At 41.1% G+C, this 20,557-nt stretch overlaps 1 protein-coding gene across 2 annotated transcripts in view; it reads right to left on the minus strand.

Moving 5' to 3' along the window:
- The window catches only part of HTT (huntingtin), a 193,729-nt gene that overhangs the window by 167,721 nt on the left and 5,451 nt on the right, over window positions 1–20,557 (minus strand). Inside the window, exons 2-5 of one of the 2 annotated variants that reach the window (XM_024214918.3) lie at window positions 12,191–12,274; window positions 9,374–9,494; window positions 7,633–7,692; window positions 2,191–2,270 (exon numbers count right to left, since the gene is read on the minus strand). In XM_024214918.3, coding sequence (XP_024070686.2) covers window positions 2,191–2,270; window positions 7,633–7,692; window positions 9,374–9,494; window positions 12,191–12,274 — 345 coding nt within the window. Of the gene's footprint in view, window positions 1–2,190; window positions 2,271–7,632; window positions 7,693–9,373; window positions 9,495–12,190; window positions 12,275–20,557 lie in introns of those variants that run through there. The other variant, XM_024214917.3, reaches the window with a different exon arrangement.

Below are 20,557 nucleotides of genomic sequence, written 5' to 3' on the forward strand. Positions count from 1 at the left end.
TTTTTTTTTTTTACATTTCATTAAAGATACAGAAATGAAAGAAAAACAGTTAAAGCACTTGAAATGTAAAGTGTTAAATAAGGCTTTCATTTTAACCATAGCCTTTGTTCCCTCTTTAGCTATACGGAGTTTTTATAAGGAACAAACCTTTTTTAACAGTCTTTCGATAGTATTAAAGATAGTAATAACTGCCCTTTCTGGAATAAAGAGACTAAGGCTAGGTCTACACTACAGCGGGGGGTCGACCTAAGATACGCAACTTCAGCTACGTGAATAGAGTAGCTGAAGTGGCGTATTTTAGGTCGACTTACCTGGTTGTGAGGACGGCGGCAAGTCGACCGCTGCCGCGCCGCCATCGACTCCGCTACCACCTCTTGCCGCGGTAGATTTCCGGAGTCGACGGTAGAGCCATCAGGGATCGATTTTATCGCGTCTTCACTAGACGCGGTAAGTCGATCCCCGATAGACCGATTGCTACCCGCCGATCCGGCGGGTAGTGAAAACGTGCCCTAAGATAGTTGCAATGGGCTGGAGCTGTTATTAAAGTCCAATCCTGTTTTTGTTTGTTTGTTTTTAAGACAAAACAAGACAAATGCACACAAAAGGGAAGAGGAAAACCCCCCAGCAGAGACAGAAAAATACTACTGCTTCCATCTCTGGTGTTCACTTTTACTAGCTACCTCACTGCTGGAGAAACAAATGCACAAACACACCATTTTATTAGCTACTTTGAGACCTGGCAAACTTTTACCAGCATTGGGCTATTTAGGCATTGCTTGTCTTTTTGGTCACAGGCTTACAACAGTGTTGTAAACTATGCAGTCTTAGCTGGCTAAGCCAGATTCTTATACAGAAGGCAAAAGAAGAGGGATAGGGAAGAGAAAGAAATAAGGTTGGGAAGAAAAAGACACACAAGAGGGGTGACAAAGTCTCAGATCTCTGATGGTGTTTGGGATTTTATCAAAGCCAATGGAGGTGGCCATGTAATCTGGCCCAGTCTAGTCAGGGCATCTTTTAGGATCAGGACAATGAAGGCCCAACAGTGCCATGGTGCATCCCAGGGTCCCAGAAAATGGTGGAGGTGGCAGCCAGAACGATGAAGCTCGCGCCCTCCCCTTCTCTCTACCAGGCAATGTTCGCATGCACTAATATTCCTCCCAAAGTCTCTTTGTTTAAGGACCCCAAAAGGAAGTGATGGGTGTAATAACCCATCCCTTCATTAACATGTCCACCAATTAGGCCTAATTTCCAACACACCAATTTTGGCCCATTAATTTCCAGTCCCACATGCTTTTGTTTGCCAGATATGATCTCACCAGAATCCTTGAATTATATCAGTAAGACTTTTTTGTTTAGATTAAGTCAGTCTGTTTTTCACCTTTACAAATTTTTCTAAACAAATTTTATTTAACAGACTGAGTTGGATTTGTTATCTTTTCCCATCAACATTTGTTGTTATAGAGACTGGACTATTTCATAAGCTTCCATCCACTTTCCCACAGTTAGGCTCACAACTAGGATAGTCCTACTAAGCCCAATTACTGCTACAGGCCCCAATCATTAATGGGATCTTTGGGTTATACAATAATAAACAGTTAATAGAAATAACTATAGAAAGATGCTCACAAGATAAGAATGGGAAGCAGGGTGGTCTAATAGTTACAGAAAGACAGGAAGTCAGGAGACGCGGGTTTCTAACTCTGCCATGTGTGGCGTAGGTAATCTTGGGCAAGTAATTATTTCATATCTGTGACTTGGATTCCTCATCTGAAAACTGGGGATCATCATTTTTGTAAAGTTCTTTGAGATCAGATGCACAGCGCTATGCAAGTATGAAGTATTCTGTGTGACTCTAATTTGTCTAGATTTTTTTTCAGTTAACACATTTAATGCAGTGAAACACAATAAGGCTTGGGGAGGTGAGGGAGGTCAACAAATTACATCAAAATTCTATTCTCTGGTAAAATTACAGCTAAATTAATACCGCTGAATTATGCGCAACATGTGGAATTTCAAAGGACCATAAGGGAATCCCAATGAATCCCAGCCAATAGCTTTATTAAATGAACATCTCAGTTTGGATTATGAAGCAGCACTGCCACCAGTGATGTTGTATTTACTTTTTCAGTTCTATGTTTGTGTATGGTAGACAAATAACACTTCTGCATACCAAAAATGTGAGTCACCTACCTGCACTTCTGAGGTCGAACCAGATGGGCAAGCTCAGCAAACCTCCAAACTGCAGCACGTAGGCTTCGAGAAGCACCATTCTAGATAGATTGAATGTATAATTTGTTACAGATCAGCACTCACAAACATCCTTTAAAACTGGATAAAATGATTTTAACTGTATATGAATTTTAACTACAAAAGAGATTCAATTCCCTAACATCTCATGCTTGTAAATCCTAATATGGCTTCCAGACAGGAAGTGAAATTAAAAACAAAGGACAGCCTAAACTCTCTCCTAGCTGAAAAGGAACATAAAAATGTGTTCAAAAAGCTCAATTTTTTAGTCTCTTCCTGGAGTTTTATCAAGTGGTCAAAAATAGGGACCAGAGAAGGTAGTCATATGCAAGAGACAGTGAATGGCTCTGCTGAGATCAACTTCAGTGATAAGAAAGCGTCCAGCCACAGGTAACAGCAGATTGTTCTTGCCTCCCCTCCTGCATCTCACAGCACAACAGCAGAATGATAAAATGCCAACATCTAATAGCTCCCAGTCAAGAGTCATAAATTCAGGCTTCACTCCACAGCCCAAGATGGCCAGGCCATTTCAGTTTAAGATTTAAGCCTGCAATGTACATGTTGCTGGAGGGAGAGGTGTTTGCTTTTTTAAAAAAATAAAAACCTTAACTAGAAGTATAGTCCTCATCCATAAGAGAAGTGTTTCAAAACAGTAAACTCACAGGGAAAGACAAATAGGCGACCTTTTAAAGTCATTTTGAATACTGTGGAAAAAAATTCACTATCTAGCAATGTTAAATTAATGATGAGAGACACTACAGTCATTATATGCATCTTGAAACGTGTAGATGTTTGATACTCTTCTTCAGCAGGTCATTAATACCAAGTACTTTCAAGAATATCAACTGCATGCGAATCCCATAATGTTAGAAACCAAACAGATTAAAGACTGAATTAAGGGATTCTTGAATTGGTTTCTCATGTGTGAATTCTTCCCGCATATACACAAGCTGCCTATCATGGTGGTATCAAAGAAACAAGATTATACTTAACCTTGTAAAAAATTGTAGTAAAAACTTCACCTGAAATCCAAACTATGTACCCCTTGGAATTTGGGTTATTGTCCTGAACCAAGCAATGGAAAATAGGGAGAGTACCATGTGCTTTTTTTTAAAAAGCAGACAGGCCCGTGCTAGACAGGACTTCTTGTGACTCAGCATAAAGGGAACATATTGCTTTAAATCTGTTCTATTTTTTAGAAGTGGAAGTTGAATCCTTTGCCAAATAGCGTTTGGAGTCTAAAAGTAATGTAAGAAATGGTAACTTACTGTAACTGTGGTTCTTCTAGGTGTGATGCAAACATGCATTCCACTTAGATGTGTGCATGCTCAACATGCCAGAGCCTAGCAGTGCCCAAAGAGCGGCCGTGCTCACACCCCATGGCCATAGCCCCTCCTCTGGCTATATGAGGTGGCGCTGACCTGACCTCCTTAAGTTCCTTCGCACCGAACACCCAGAGACAATACCCGATGCAGAGGGGATGAAGGGTGGGTCGTGAAATATCCACCTATATTGTCTCTCAAAAAACCACAGTTACAGTAAGTAGTGTATTCCACTTAGGTGACTCACAAGCAATACCCACCCCTGGAGGCGGGGCTTGGAGTCTAACTAAACAAGGATTGCAGGACTGCCTACGAAAGCTTGTATCCACCCTGGAAGATGCAGTAATGGTTCGTAAACATATGGACGAACACATAGCAGCCCTGCAAATGTACAGTACTGAGATGTCACTGAGGAATGCTATTAACATTCCTCAAGCTCTTGTAGAATGATCTCGCACCTGTTAAGGAGACGTAGCCAAAGCTATTTCATATGCAGTCTTGATACAGGACATTATCCATTTAGAGATCATCTGTGAAAAAAACCACTTACCCCGTCATACAAATTGCATATGACACAAACAGGCAAGGCAAATCGTGAAACAGTTTAATCCTGTCCAGACAGAAAGCTAGACATCTAACATATGGACACGTTGCTCCTCCGGAGAGGAACGCAGCTTAAGAAAGAATACAGGTAAATATACTGCCTGGTTCAAATTAAACTGAAAATTTTAAAGTCACTTTGTCGTTGGAGAACTCTGTTTAAGGAGTGTCACACTCTTCTTGCCGATATTATCACTACCAGGAATGCAGTTGTCTGACACAAAAGGAGAAAGGGACAAAATGCCAGGTACTCAAATGGAGCCTGATGCCTGCTGGTTAGCAATCCACATCTGCAAGGAAAAGGTGGAATAAATCTTGCGGGAGCAGACTTAAATCTGCCCTACTGGGCCCTACCGTTCACCGGTTACGACCAGGGAATTTGGGGCTGGATGGAATCTCTCAAATCTCTGCACTGGAATCAAATAGCATTTCTCCATGTGCTTTGCTGCAGGCAATAACAAATCCAGCATGCTCCAGAGCTGTTCTCCTGCAGGAACTCCATTTGAATACCCAGAGAAGCAACCATGCACTGCAAAAGGTTCTTGTATGCCTTCAAATCTCCGGTATAAGGGAGATGAAGAGCCAGGAATCTCAGAATCATTCACAGATGAAGATGAAGTGGTTAACTGTGCCAGAGCCGGATCCCGTTCCAGGATAGACAGACCTGGATGGGACATTCTGGGGGCTCTGTGAGGGGAAGGCTCACTAGTGCCTGGGCCTGTGACAGATTGACAGTCACTGCCACAGACCTGGCCGGTGATCTCGCCTTCAAGCAAGATGTGGAGTGGGACCTCAGAGACCGAGGAGCATCCCACAGAAGCCACTGGTATGGATAGGGCTTTGGTGGTCAGTAGGAGCCATGCCAGGGACCCCTGTCCTGACCACGAGACAAGCACCAACCTCCTACACATAGCACTCCATGAACAGCTCCCGATGTGGGTCAGGCAGAGAGTGAGAGAAGGAAGATTCCAACCCAGACACTAAGGAATCCCGAGCTTCAGCGGATAATGGTGGAGCCAACCCTGACTCCAGTCCGACTGATCTGTAGCCCAGAATGAAGAGTGAGCTGGTGCAAACAGTCGGTTCTGGTGCTGAAAGCTGTACTGACCCCAAAGTCGGCAGTGGTACCAAGGTAACTGATGATACCAAAGAGCAGGGAGGTGAGTACTTCCATGGTAACATCGGTGGCATTGGCCATAGGGGTGCTGAAGAAGTTCCTGGTGCTGAGGAGATCCCTTGTGCTGAGCCCCACTTCCACCGACTGCAAAGGGGAAACATCAGGGCATAGTGTTGACAGACCCACAGGTTCAGAAGCCCACCCAACCTGCAGGGCTATAAAGGACACAGGCCTGGCAAATTCCTGAACCAAGCGAGAGGTCAGGAAAGAGGCAGAGGAAGTCTGTTGACACTTATACACTCCTGGCACAGAAACAGCCGATGGCAGGATCACCTTCATCAGTACCAAACTCAACCAACACCCTGGGACCAGAACCTCTGACCTCCCTACATAGCACTGGGGAGTGCCTGCCAGGACCCACTCCTTCCCACGCAGTGGCATTCACACTGTGCCAATCCACACTTCTTCTGGAGGAGAGAGATGGGTCCCCCCACAGGATCTAGACCAGCTACGACCTTTTCCTTGGCACACTTGATGGGAAACATCTCCTCCATCTCTTCAGAGAGGCGCCAGCTCCAGAGGGCAAAGCAGCAGCATTCTTAGAACCCAGGGTGACCTCCAATCTGCTGAAGGCGTTGGTGCTGAAGCAGGCTACACGGCCTGTTCGAGCAGGTGCTGCTCTAGACAAAGATCCCTTGCCACCTGAGTCTATTTGGTGAACAACTTGCAAATTAAACTCCACTCCTTGACCTGGGCTTCTCCTAAGCACAAGCACCACATGTGGGGATCGCTCACCCCTCCCGCTCCCCACGACAATGTTTAAACCCTGATGAGGGGGATCACCATAGAAGTACTTAAACTAAAGCTAACTAATACCAATCTAACACTATACTAAGGGTACTAATTAACTACATAAAACTAGAAAAAGTCACTAAAATAGAGGGCTTGTGAGGTGAAAAGCACACAGAACTCCAACTCCAGCCACAGGTGGTAAGAAGGAACTGAAGAGGGTCGGGACGGCAACTCCTCATATAGGCGGGGGCTGGGGGGGGAGGAAGCTAGTGCGCATACACACAGGTACTGCTAGTCAAAATTCTCCAGCTCCAGTGCAATGAGCGCGCAAATGTAATACATGGCTGCATATACTTGAAGAACAGATGGGAGTGTTTCAAACTTCAGTTTAAACACATTTTTTTCCTTCTCTTTTTGTATCTCTATAATCTGTCCATGTAGACTAGATTAATATTCACAAGACATTAATAGCACAGGTTAGGAGGAGAGTGGAACAGTTAGAACAACATCTCAATACATGTGAAATCCTTTCATACTGTGAGCTTCTCCTATCTCTTAGAACAATGGGTCTCAAACTTTTTTACTGGCGACCCCTTTCACATCGCAAGCCTCTGAGTGCAACCCCCCTAATAAATTAAACACCCTTTTTAATATATTTAACACCATTATAAATGCTGGAGGCAAGCGGGGTTTGGGGTGGAAGTTGACAGCTCACGAACCCCCATGTAATGACCTTGCGACCCCCTGAGGGATCCCAACCCCCAGTTTGAGAACCCCTGCCTTAGAAAGAATGTCTCAAGTTGTTGGGTATTTTTTTAAAACTAATGGAAGTAATAGGGTTTATTTTTTACTCATAGTTCTGAACAAGATGCAAGAGCACCTACATAGAACATGGCAAATAATGAGACTTGCATGGGGTTCCACAGGGTGTTTTAGTTTTCAGCAGAGAAGATCTGCTGGTGTCCTGAATAGAACTTCTATCTTCCCTGAACACTACTCCAGTGAGTTATATTTCCCCTGCCTCTCATAAGAAATATATTAAAAGCATTAACGATGTGTTAGAAATGATTAATGATAATATTGGTCCCACTATAAATTCTCTTCATGCGTATGTCTTCACAGGTGCAGTAAGCAGTCACCCAATGATACAGTGTTCCGCATTTAACATTTGTTTAATTTCTTCTTCCTTATTTTACAGGCACCTGCTACAGAAGCTACCACAGACTAAAATAATTAGCTTGCATATATAATAAAAGCGTGGCCTTGGAAAGAAAGATGTTTGCCATGCTATATGGAGGTGCACGTCACCTGAGCAGCTGTTAACAAGGGACATTTTTATGTTTAACATCCACACATTTTCACACACACAAATATACATTAAAAAGAAACCAGTAAATATAGCTCTTGCAGCAGCTCAATTGTCAATTTAATCAAAGAGAAATTTTTAAAAAACAATCACTTCACGGATCAATACATAACATTTATCTAACAGAATACTTAAATTATTAAATATCAGACATGCCCAAATAGATAAAAGGAAGGAACTACACTCACCTTTTTAATTTCTTTATAGAGTTCTAACTGTAACCTAGGAAGGTTGGAATCCATCAAAGCCTATAACAAAATGCACACAGAGTTTATTGTACCATAGCAGAATGTGATTTTCAACTAACAATGTTACACTTGTACTGGAACAGCTTCTGAAAGTATGAGGCAATCTGACCAGATGCTCTTTTATTTGGCGGGGTTGGCGGAGAGCAAGTGTTAGATGCTGCAAGACTCTCCTCTTTGAGAAAGCTTTTAACCACAGCCAAAAGGAAGAAGGAAGGAAGGAGACAGAAGGGGGAAAAAAATATTTATCTCAAAAAGAGTCTCCAATACAAAGGAAGGGAAAAGAGTAGAAGACTCCATCAAGTCTATTAGTTCCCTTGTCATGAAAACCTAATTTATCTAGGAAGTGCTTACATACAGTGGTGATGGATGTATGCTATTGAAGACAAATATCTGAAGGAAAAGCCAGCAGCCTTATCCTACAAAGTGATGAGTTGCTTCAACTTTCATCAACTTAGATGGAAATCTAAAGTGTTTGGCAGCTTACAGGATCAAATCCAATGCTAGTTATCTGAAGCAGGCTGATTTTGCAAGGTGTAAAACAAATTAAAACTTAATTCTTGAAGGTATTGCCATTAAAGATTACACATTACGAGGCACCAATTCTAAATTGTTTTACCCATATATTCATTTCAAAATCAAAATTAGTTTATAAACCCATTATACCAAGGGTCATGATAAATGACTTATTTTTAGTTTATTGCAACAATAAGAAAGAAATTCCAATTAATTGCTGTTAAGGTTACAGAGTGAGCTGTACCTTTGCCCCTCCACTCAATCTCTCCATTGCAATGCTTTCCACGTTACAGGCCAACATCTACACCTCTCTCATGGTGGAATCCCATGATTCACCCCCACTCTGACTGGGTCATCAAATTACAGTATTCATTTGCCAACTGTAGCCTTAGCAGGGCTAGCTAGGTTATAGCCCACGCTTAGACTTTCCTCTGGGAGTCTAGACCAGGAGAAGAATGCAGCCACAGAACAGCTTATTCAAAATCAAGTAACATTTATTTACCCATAGGACACAACAGAGGAAAAGGTCAACACAACAAAAACCTAAACATATATAGTTTTAGCTAAGCTTGGTATTTCCTTCAAGCAGTTGGCTAGGTCCAGCTTAGCCTTGGTATCCCCTGTTGTCTTGGGGACCAAGTTACAACCCTCTCCTCTGCAGACCCTCTCCCTCCTCAGAAGTTCAGATTTTCATCACTTTTACAGAATCACAGACATATAGGGCTAGAAGGGACCTTGAAAGGTCAAAGTCCAACCCCCTGCACTGAGGCAGAATCAAGTATACCTAGATCATCCCAGAAAGGTTGATTGTCAAACCTGTTCTTAAATCGTCCAATGATGGGGAATCCACAACCTTCCCTGGCAGCCTATTCCAGAGCTTAACTACCCTTATCATTAGAAACCTTTTGGCCTGAAAGGATAAAAGTAAAGAAACAGTGCCAACAGTATATCAGAAAGTCTCTTACATGCTTTTGTTCTTAAGGAATGTGTTGACCTTGGTGGATAAGCAAGGTTAGCAAACGTACTTGAGCTCTCAATGTGTTAAGAGAAATGGTCAAGAACCAGGGAAACGGATGATGAAATGAATAATATCAATTTAACTTCATATAGAACAACCTATTAAAGAAAGGACAAACCTGATAAAATACATACATTACATAAGTCTTACTTTTATAACTTTATTGAGACATTCGTCAGCAACCATCCTGACATCAGACTCTGCATCATCACTGCAGAGAAGAAAGAGTTCCATAGCAATACCCAGCAGTTTCTGAAATTCCGGAGAATTCCTAAATTTAAAAAAAAGTTAACATGTTAAGAAGTACACTATAGAAAGTTAAATGAATGTTACTTTTTGTGAAGATAGACAGGCTGAAGACTGGATTCCATATTTATTGTTTTCACTTTTCTTATTGACCCGGTTTGGAAATAAAATCATGTTATTACAAATGTTGTCCTTTTGCAATTGAATTGAATTTCCCATGCCCAATATTCTGAATGTAAGAGAGGTCAATATAGCATCATATTGTTTACATACCATTGGAGTTGTCACCCATCCTCTTTTCACCCCAGGATGACCCGGCATCTTGCAAACAATATGCTAAAGCAAGACAGCTCAGAAGACACAGTCCTTGCACCAGAATCACCCATTACCTCAGAAATGTGTGTTAACTGCTCTTACTGAATCAGTAAAAACGACAAAGCACAGCACTTGGTGTAGGTCCTAAAAACCAGCATATTGATTGCAAAGCTCACTCTTAAATTGCAAACACAGACTATTTAGAATCCAGAGACCATTCCTCCACGAGACTCTAATCTCTTTAAAACAGCCTTGCAAAATACAACACAGATTACCTGGGGCAAGCAAAACTTTTTTTTTCCCCCCTTATGTGAGAGAAAGGATAGTTCACTGATCAAGGGCATTTGCCTGGGACATGTCAGACCTGGTTCTTTTCCATGCTCCACCACCGACTGCCTGTGTAACTGGGGTAAGTCACTCAAGTCTCAGTTCCCCATTTTACAATACAATAAAAGTATTTCTCTACCTGACAGAAGTTTTGTAGGGATAAACACATTAAAAAAAACCCAAAAGATTGTGAGCTGCTCAGATATTATGGTAAAAGGTCCTGCAAACGAGTCTCATATAGTCAAAAAATACTTCCTTTGGGATTTGTCAACGGCTTAGCAATGGCTAGGATTATCCCCCACCTTTCTCAGGGAAGACAACAGATCAAGTTAAAGTAGTCAGGAGGGCAAAGAAACATGGTAATTCAAAGAAAATCTATATAGCATTTAAAGTTAATATACTAAACGCTGCCTTCTCTATTAAATTTATTAAATGAACATTAACATGTAGTAGACAATTTTAGCCCAAGTTTGTAAGCAACAGAAATGCATGGCAAAAATTACACAGAAGTTATGTATTTGCCAAACTCATATTTAAAATGTAACCCTTTAAGATGAAACTATACTTTTGATCAACATTCTGTATTTTTTTATAAGATATTGTTTCAAAAATAAAACTTATTTCACCGTACTGTATAACATACCATGTCAAATAGTGTAGGACCAAATTCCTAAAATAATTAAACGTGAACAAAAATAGTTACATGGAACTTCTTTTTAAAGTCACTGAAAAGATTGTCATGGATGTTACTACCATATGAGCCCTGGTTATGCACCAGGTTTCTAAAGTCACTGAAAAGACTGTCATGGATGTTATTACCGTAGCACCTATGAGTGAGCCCTAGTTATGCACCAGGCTCCTACTGTGTTAGGTGCTGTACAACCAGAAGAAAAAGACCATCCCTGCCTCAAGGAGTTTATTTTGCCTGCAGTTTTGTCAACACTAACTACAAACTAAGATCCAAATCCTGTCACTGGAACCACATGCCGGATCTGGTCCAAAGTATAGTTTAACTCTGATCTTAGGGAAATACAAAGAGTAAACAAACAGTAAACAAGTATATATTTGGGCCAAGATTTTTCAGAGCAACTACTAATTTTGGATGTCCAACGTGAGACAACTTAAAAAGGGCCGGACGAGAGTGGGCCCTAAGCCAATTTCTGCAGAGCTTAAGCTTTCATTTTAAAAAATGAAGTCACTAAACGGGAAACAAAAGTAAACTCAAGCAGTGTCTTCTTTGAGTCTGCATATATAGTTCCAGTGCCCCTACTACTCTCTTACCCCTGCCAAGCAACAACTGAATGAAAAAGACCTGGTCAATTCCTATACTATTATATTATTAATAATACTTATATTGTGGCAAAGGCTTGAGGCCCCAATCAGGGGTCATCGTGCTAGGACCACACATACAATAAAAGATAGCATATTCTCCAAACAGCTTACAACCTACGTAAATATTGCTATAAAGAAGTCCCAGGGAAACAATGAAACTGTCAAGAACCATGTCACTTTCATGCTGTTCCTTGAGAATGCCATGAGATGCAGCTGAGACAGACACAGAAGTTTACTGGGGAGAACGAGACAAAGGATGGAAGTTGGAGGAGGAGTATAATAAGGGGAAAGTGTAGCTCTTGCAAGGCCAGGAGGCACTGAAGGAGAGAAAAGAGATGTAATTTCTGCATGCTTGCACCTATACAGGAACAGATTCAAATGATAAGTAAACCAAACAGAGGTTGATATGAAAGATTAAGCTCCCAAGCAGAATCTGGGGACTAACTCCAGGTAGATAGAAATCTCAGCACCTTCCCAGTAGCTGAAGAAATCTGGAGGACTGGGGTTTTCATCAGGGCATTGTTCCTGGATCTCAGTTATAGCAAGGGCTCATAACAACCTTTGGATAATGGGTTTGGCCCGCCAAAGAGTCTGTCTGGTAAATTTTTCAAGCCCTTGAATGTCTTGTTTAAAAGAGTATGTTCAACATTTAGAATTAAAGATTGATTAAAATAAGAAAACCATAAAAAACTCCAAAGTAACTTTACCAACATTAATAAAATGAGTTCAGAAAGAAAGTTTTATTACCTTAGAGACTGAGCAACTATGTTTTCACATATTGTCAGGCAGTGATTCACTCGATCTTTCTTGGTAGTTGAAAGTTCTTTCTTTCTAAAATTAAGAAGAGAATGTACTTTGAATAAATCCAAATAACATGTCAAACCAATCACTGTTAGTTTGTGTGGTAAGACAACTTAAATATTGCATTCCTTACTGTAATTCAGGTCTGACAGATACACAATCAGCTATTTTACTTGCCAACATAGCCTAAATGAATAAGGTAATGTCTACACTACACAGCTTTTAGCAACATGGCTGTGTCGCTACAGCTGTGCCGCTAAAAGTCGCACCATGTAGCCTCTGTTAGTCGGCTCTCCTCCAGTCAAAAAACTTCCACCCCAACGAGTGGCATTTGCGTTGTCGGCAGGCAAGCACTCTTGCCGACAAAGCACTGTTCACACTGGCGCTTGTCATCGGCAAATCTTTCGGGTGGGAGGGGTTTAACACCTCTGAAAGACAAAAGTTTTGTCGTTCAGTAGCCTTATAACACCTTATCCTCAATTTAGCTCTGTTTTAAAACATAGCACTCTTACAGACCTGCATCACAGCTGGCATCCATTCCAGCCAAAGAAAGCGGATGAGAACTCCCTATGAAGCCCATAAGTGGTATTAAAATCAACCAGATTGTACCTGAAAGAGATAGAAGTCATCGTGCCATACTGGCACTTCCAGATTATGAGAAACTGAGGCACGGTACTGCTTTAATTACTTTTTTCTATTGTGATAGTACATAAAGAGCCCAACCAGTATCAAGAGCCTATGGTGCTGCACAAACATTCTAAGAGATAATTTAAGCCTTTGGGTTAGGGTTCCTATGAGTAGGGGACTAGGGGTTAGGATTAAGGTTCCTATGGGTATGACTCCCAGCCCTAGGGTTAGAGTTCCTATGGGTAGCGGTCTTTGGCCTAGGTTTAGGGTTCCTACGAATAGGGCTCCCAGCCCTAGGGTTACGGTTCCTATGGGTAGAGGACTTGGGGCTACGGCTAGGATTCCTATGTGTACGGGACTTCGGGCTAGGGTTAGAGTTCCTAGGGCTACGGTTCCCAGCCCTAGGGTTAGTGTACCTATGGGGAGGGCACCCCACCCTAGAGTTAGGGCTCGTATGGGTAGGGGAGGTTGGCCTAGGGTTAGGGTTCCTATGGGTAGGTCTCCACACCCTAGGGTTAGGATACCTATGGGCTGGGGACTTGGACCTAGGCTTAGGGTTCCTAAGAGTACAGCTCCCTGCCCTAGGGCAGGGTGGATAAAAATCAATTAAAAATAAAATAAAATAAAAAAATTAAAAAATTGAATTTTTTTGATAAAATGCTTTTTGAGGGAAAAAACCTATCTAAAGATACATTATAGCTTAAAGATCTCTCATCATGGAATAGGGATTATAAATTCTATAGTATGAAACACTATATTCATGTAATGTTTAAGAAAAGTTTTGTAAATGAGTTCCAATAGTTCATGGATTAGGGACCCAATCTCAGGGGTTCATGGGGCTTCTGTATAGATTATTTACGTTAATTTTTCTATCTACCCCATGGGACTCAGTGGTCAGTCTAGAAGATACCATCAGAGATGCTTAGTTTTTCAGTTCTCAAACTGTGGATTTGTGTCTCCAGAGATAACATGCTTGTTAACAGCAAAAATGTTTCTGAATAAATAAATAATACACCTCTACCCAGATATAACGCTGTCCTCGGGAGCCAAAAAAATCTTACCGCATTATGGGTGAAACCGTGTTATATCGAACTTGCTTTCATAGAATCACAGAATATCAGGGTTGGAAGGGACCTCAGGAGGTCATCTAGTCCAACCCCCTGCTCAAAGCAGGACCAATTCCCAACTAAATCATCCCAGCCAGGGCTTTGTCAAGCCTGACCTTAAAAACCTCTAAGGAAGGAGATTCCACCACCTCCCTAGGTAACCCATTCCAGTGCTTCACCCTCCTAGTGAAAAAGTTTTTCCTAATATCCAACCTAAACCTCCCCAACTGCAACCTGAGACCATTACTCCTTGTTCTGTCATCAGGTACCACTGAGAACAGTCTAGATCCATCCTCTTTGGAACCCCCTTTCAGGTAGTTGAAAGCAGCTATCAAATCCCCCTTCATTCTTCTCTTCTGCAGACTAAACAATCCCAGTTCCCTCAGCCTCTCCTCTTAAGTCATGTGCTCCAGCCCCCTAATCATTTTTGTTGCCCTCCGCTGGACTCTTTCCGCTTTGATCCACTGCAGTGCACAGCCCCGCCCCCCTGGAGCGCTGCTTTACTGCGTTATATCCGAATTCGTGTTATATCGGGTCACATTATATCAGGGTAGAGGTGTACATAGAGGTGAGAAATAACAGACCTCAACCCTATTGTCCCACTGCAAATTTGTGTACACAGAGTCAATCCCTTACCTCTCTCTAAAAGAGCAAAGTTTCAAAAAGTTCAATGAAAAGAAGATTGTTGGGGGCAGAACAGATCTGGATAAGGAAAAGTCTGGAGATAAATGTGAGAAGGGAGGGAACAGGCAGTAGAAACAAAAGTGAAACTGTTTGAGCAGCATATTCCAGAAGTCTTGAGGTCTTTCCGGGTGAAGACTTCATTGATTGATTGAGATCTACCATACCATTCTCTCACTAGAAGGGAAAACCTATAATGGAAGCAGGCTGTAAAAGAGACCCAGTTTGGGAATATTTTAATGAAGTTCCTCTACCTGTGGGTAAGACAGGCATGCGTGCAAAATGCAAACAGTGCAACAAAGAAATGCAAGGCCTGGTTGCCCGAATGAAACAGCATCATGAGAAGTGTTCCTTCTCAGATGGAAGCTGTATTGAAGATGATGAAAGAAAATGTCTGAACAAGCAGGATCTTCAGATTGGTAAACTTTTTTATTTCATACTTCTTTCTTAAGGACTGCCTGTCTTCTGGACTATTCTTGAATTCTCATGTTTGAGCAAAAAATATAGTTGTTACTCTATGGTACTATCATTTTAGACGCAGTTGTGATAAAAAACAAATAGGTGAAATAAGCAGATCTTCCTTTTACAATTTCACCTTTAAATTAGTACTGAGTGTCAGTGAATGAAATGAGTAATACTAAATAAGCAGTATGATAATAATAATTAAATAACTGCACTGACTTATTTTGTTTAGGAAAATCCATCCCCAACATACAGGATTCTGAAGACTATCCACCTTCACGATCACCATCATTTTCTATAGTTTCACAGTTATCTGCCAATTATAGTGTTTCAGTCACATCATATGTCACATAGCCACAGTATATCACCTGTAGCAAAAAGAAAAAAAAAAATCTCCATCATCCAGAAACAACCATAGATAAATTTGTGATAAGAACTAGCAGATTACAAAAAGAGATAGTTGATGAAAAAACTGCCCGGTTTGTTTATGCAACAAACTCTCCTTTCCGTATGATTGAGAACCCACACTTCATTAACATGGTTCAGTCATTAAAAGCAGGATACAGTCCACCCAACAGAGCAGATGTCACAGGCAAATTTGCTGGATAAAGTGTATGAAAGAGAAATTGAGCAGTGTGCAAAAGGTCTAGAGGGTGAAATTGTTAACCTGAGTCTTGATGGGTGGAGCAATGTCCACAATGATCCTGTTGTATGTGCTTGTGTGACAACAAAAGAAGGGAATATCTTCCTTACAGAAACAATTGATACATCCGGAAAAACACATACAGCAGAATACTTACAAGTAGCAATAAAAGCTGCAACAAACTGTGAAAAAAAATTCAAATGTCTAGTACGCAGCTTGGTCACAGACAATGCTGCAAGTGTATCCAAGATGAGAAGAAATTTAGAAGAGAGTGAAGAATGTCCCAAGCTAATAACATACGGTTGCAGTGCTCATTTGATGCACCTCCTAGCCAAAGACTTCAGTGTTCCAGAAATAAAGGGTAATGTTGTTGAAATTGCAAAATACTTCCCTAACAACCACTTTGCAGCAGCTGCTCTGAAAAAAGTGGGAGGAATCAAGCTAACTCTCCCACAAGATGTGCGATGGACATTAGTAGTGGACTGTTTTGAGCACTATATCAAGAATTGGCCTAATCTGATGACAGTTTGGGAACAAAATTGTGAAAAAATAGATGGCACCGTCACAGCCAAAGTTCTCAACATTAGGCTTAAGAGAAATGTTGAACACATGCGGAGTACCCTGAAGCTTATTTCTGTAGCCTTGAACAAAATGACACTGTTGAAATTTGGAAGGAATTGAGTGAGATCTTAAAAAGAGAAATATGCAATGACAGAGTTAAATTACAAGCATTTAAAAAACAAATGGGACAAGCACTATCTCCAGCTCATTTTCTTGCAAATATTCTCAATACTCGGTACCAGGGTCAAACCTTAACTGCTGAAGAAGAGGAGTTGGCTATGACATGGACATCCAGCAATCATCCCTCCATAATGCCAATTATAATAAACTTCAGAGCTAAGGGTGAACCATTCAAGAAATATGTTTGCTGATGAAGTTTTAAAGAAAGTCAGACCAGTGAACTGGTGGAAGTCACTTGGATTCAGAGACTGTTGAAGTGATAATCTCACTTTTAACAGCAGTCGCTTCTTCTACCGGTGTACAAAGAATATTTTCTTCCTTTGGACTAATTCATTCCAAATTGAGAAATCGTTTGGGACCTGAAAAAGCAGGAAAGCTTGTTTTTCTTTTCCAGATTATGAACAAACAGAAAAATGAAGGTGAAGACGACTGAGTTAGCTGCAGAAGCCAATATTTTAAGTTTCTCATGTTGACCTGGCTGGCATAGTTGATTTAATTTTTGTTGTTGTTTTTTAAATTTCATTGAACTATTTTAGTTAAAAACAATTTTAACAAAAACAAACCTGATTTTTAAAAACTTGAATGTTTAACTAAATTCAAAAATTCATATGCTTGTTTTGTTAAAATATGTTTGCTGTTGAAGATAAAAATCCAGAATACATAACATTGTTGTTTTAGTTAAACAACTGTCTGGTGATGTTCTCCTCCTAATACAGCATGGCAAGAAAATCCTCCAAATATTAATGATTAACCTGTTGAATTGGAGATAGTTCACCTCCCAGTGACTTCATAAATATCTGCTTAAATTACCTTTGGTAAATGAAATAACTAATCATTCATTTTCTGGTATAGCTGTAAAACTAATCTGAAAAGTTTTCAAAATAAATCACTTTAAAAATGTATAGTGTGTACCTTCCAAAAATGAAACCTACATCTATCTTTGAGTTGTGAAGAATATGTATTAAGGTTATAACAACCAACGAGAATATACTTTTATGTAGAAATCCATGATTAAATTGAGTCTTCCTGACTAGTGATTTAAATCATGATTTAATAAATCAAATCCACCCTGCCCTAGGGTTAGACGATTTAAGACTAGGTTTACAGTTCCTATAGGTATAACTTTCCGCCCTAGGGTTAGGGTTCCAACAGTCTGGGTACCTGGGGCTAGGGTTACGGTATCTAAGGGTAGGGATCCCAGCCCTAGGGGAGGGTTCCTATGGATAGAGGACTTGGGGCTAGGGTAGGAGTTCCTATGGTTCGGGCTCCTCGCCCTGGGTTAGGGGTACCTATGGGTAGAGCTCCCCGCCCTAGGGATAGGGGTCCCATGGGTAGGGGACTTGGGGCTAGGGCTAGTGTTCCTATGGGTAGGTCTCCCCACCCTACGGTTAGGATAGGGCTCCCCCACGGGTTAGGGTTCCTATGGGTTCAGGACTTCGGGTTAGGGTTCCTAGGCCTCCCCACCATAGGGTTAGGTACCTATGGGGAGGGCACCCCACCCTAGAGTTAGGGTTCGTATGAGTAGGGGAGATGGGGCTAGGGTTAGGGTTCCTAAGGACAGGGATCCCCACCTTAGGGTTAGGGTTCCTATGCTTAGGGGACTTCAGGCTAAGGTTAGGGTTCCAAATTGGGACTAGGGTTAGGTTTCCCAGAGGTGGGGACTTGGGGCTAGGCTTAGGGTTCCTAAGGGTAGGTCTCCCCACCCCAGGGTTAGGGTTCCTATGAGTAGTAGACTTGGGGTAGAGTTAGAGATCCTAGGGGTAGAGCTCCCTACTCTATGGTTGGGGTTCCTAGGGGAAGGGAACTTGGGCCTAGGGTTAGGCTTCCTATGGATACAGCTCCCCGTCCTAGGGTTAGCGTTCCTGTGGATAGGGAACTTGGGGCTAGGATTAGGGTTCCTATGGGCAGGGCTCCCGGCCCTAGGCTTAGGGTTCCTACGGGCAGGGCTCCCGCCCTAGGCTTAGGGTTCCCATATGTAGGGAACTTGGGGACCTAAAACGTACCAGTGTTTTAAATCAGGGGTTCTCAAACTGGGGGTCGGGACCCCTCAGGGGGTCACGAGGTTATTACATGGGGGGGGGTCGAAAGCTGTCAGTCTCCACCCCAAGCCCCACTTTGCCTCCAGTATTTATAATGGTGTTATAGATTAAAAACTCTTTTTTACATATTTAAGAGGGGGGTCGCACACAGAGGCTTGCTATGTGAAAGGGGTCACAAGTACAAAAGTTTGAGAACCACTGTTTTAAATCAACTCTCACATCTTCAATAAACATTAGGTGAATGCATAACTTCATCCATAGTGAGTACTCCAATTCAAATTAATATTCTATTTCAAAACGGTAAAAACTATCATGATAGACATGGTGTAGTTTAAGTATCACTGTAATGAATACTTTTGCTGGTTCTGCTACTGAAAGGCATGGCATTAGCCAAGTGACATCTGCCATATGAGCTATATTTAAGCTACTCAGTATCTCACCTTCCTTTTTTTTAATAATGTTTCCCAGAAACAAACAAACCACTCAAAAAAAAAAAAAAACCAATGACCCTTTTTTCCACTTTTGAAAACCAATGCTCAGGAATCTATAGTAAAATAGAGCTTTTCCACCACCTTAGATTCTGAGTGCAAATAATGATTGTATTTTTTAATTATTACTATTTAAAATACACTTGCATCTAAAGGCCCCTACCAAGATTGAGACCCCTATTGTTCTAGACACTGTACAACAAAGGTAGAGACAGTCCCTGCCCCAAAGAGTTTACAATATAAAGAGACAAGACAGACAAGGAGTGGTAAGGGAAACAAGGTCCCACAGAAAGTTAGCTGCAAAATTGTAACCGAGTCCCTAACTCTCTCAGTGCAGTGTACCTATCTAGTATGCCGCACTGACTTGCTAGTTTTCCGCACCTCGTTTATAAGCTAGCTGCACTGATCATACATTACACAACTGTTTGAGCAAATGACAAAAAATTCAGGCAAAATTATATTGGTTGATTAAGCATTTGGAAAGCAAGGATAGATAGAACGTCTCAGTAAAACAGATCCATAGATGTATAAAATGAAGTACATTTCAATTTTTGCAGTTCAATATGACACGATCAAAATGAGAAAGAACAGACTGCCAACTAGAAAAATTCTAGAAAATTGTAGTCCAAAAGCCAGATTCATCTTACTTCCTCAACCAATCATATATGATGTTGGTAGATTTTCATATAAATCACAAACAAGATAAAATACACACAAAGAGCAAGCTCTCACTTTCAGAATACTAATTTGTCTTTTTGCATAAAGATGTAATTGCCTCGCCACTAAGATGTACTGAAGTAAATCATAATACAAAAATTGAACCCCTCATTGAGAAAGAGAAACTATATTAAATGTAATAAGCTATACCAGTGGTTCTCAAACTTTTGTACTGGTGACCCCTTTCACATAGCGAGCCTCTGAGTGCGACCCCCCCTTATAAATTAAAAGCACTTTTTTATATATTTAACACCATTATAAATGCTGGAGGCAAAGCAGGGTTTGGGATGGAGGCTCACAGCTTGCGACCCCCCATGCAATAACCTCACGACCTCCTGAGGGGTCCCAACCCCCAGTTAGAGAACCCCTGAGCTATACTGATGCAATCGTTATGTTGAGATTTTAGATACTCAGGTCAGGAAATTCAAAGTTAAGTTTTCTGTGGCAGCCCTAATGCCACCCCTTTGTTGGGGAAAGGGGGGAATATTTGCATATGGTGTTCATATTAATCCCCAATAGGTAAAAGTACAAAAGTTTGACATTAAGTTAAATACTTATTTGAGAGATGCAAAAAGAGGCAAGTTGCATGTAATTATCAAAGGGACACCAATTTAAAAAAAAAATCTGAAAACATTTAGCCTACTGATCTAAAAGCAACTCTGAAGATTGCTAGAACTAGAAGATTAGAAAGAAAATCTTTTGCTTTGTTTACTTTGTGCATTTAACAGCACTTTGTGTGTAGTCAATTAGTTTATCCCCATATAATTTTCCCTTTTCTTTCTACACATCTTTCACACAGCAGTGAAGAG

Source organism: Terrapene carolina, unplaced genomic scaffold, assembly GCF_002925995.2.
Source record: "Terrapene carolina triunguis isolate 2854851 unplaced genomic scaffold, T_m_triunguis-2.0 Scaffold66, whole genome shotgun sequence".
In the NCBI taxonomy this organism is placed as follows: Eukaryota; Metazoa; Chordata; order Testudines; family Emydidae; genus Terrapene; species Terrapene triunguis.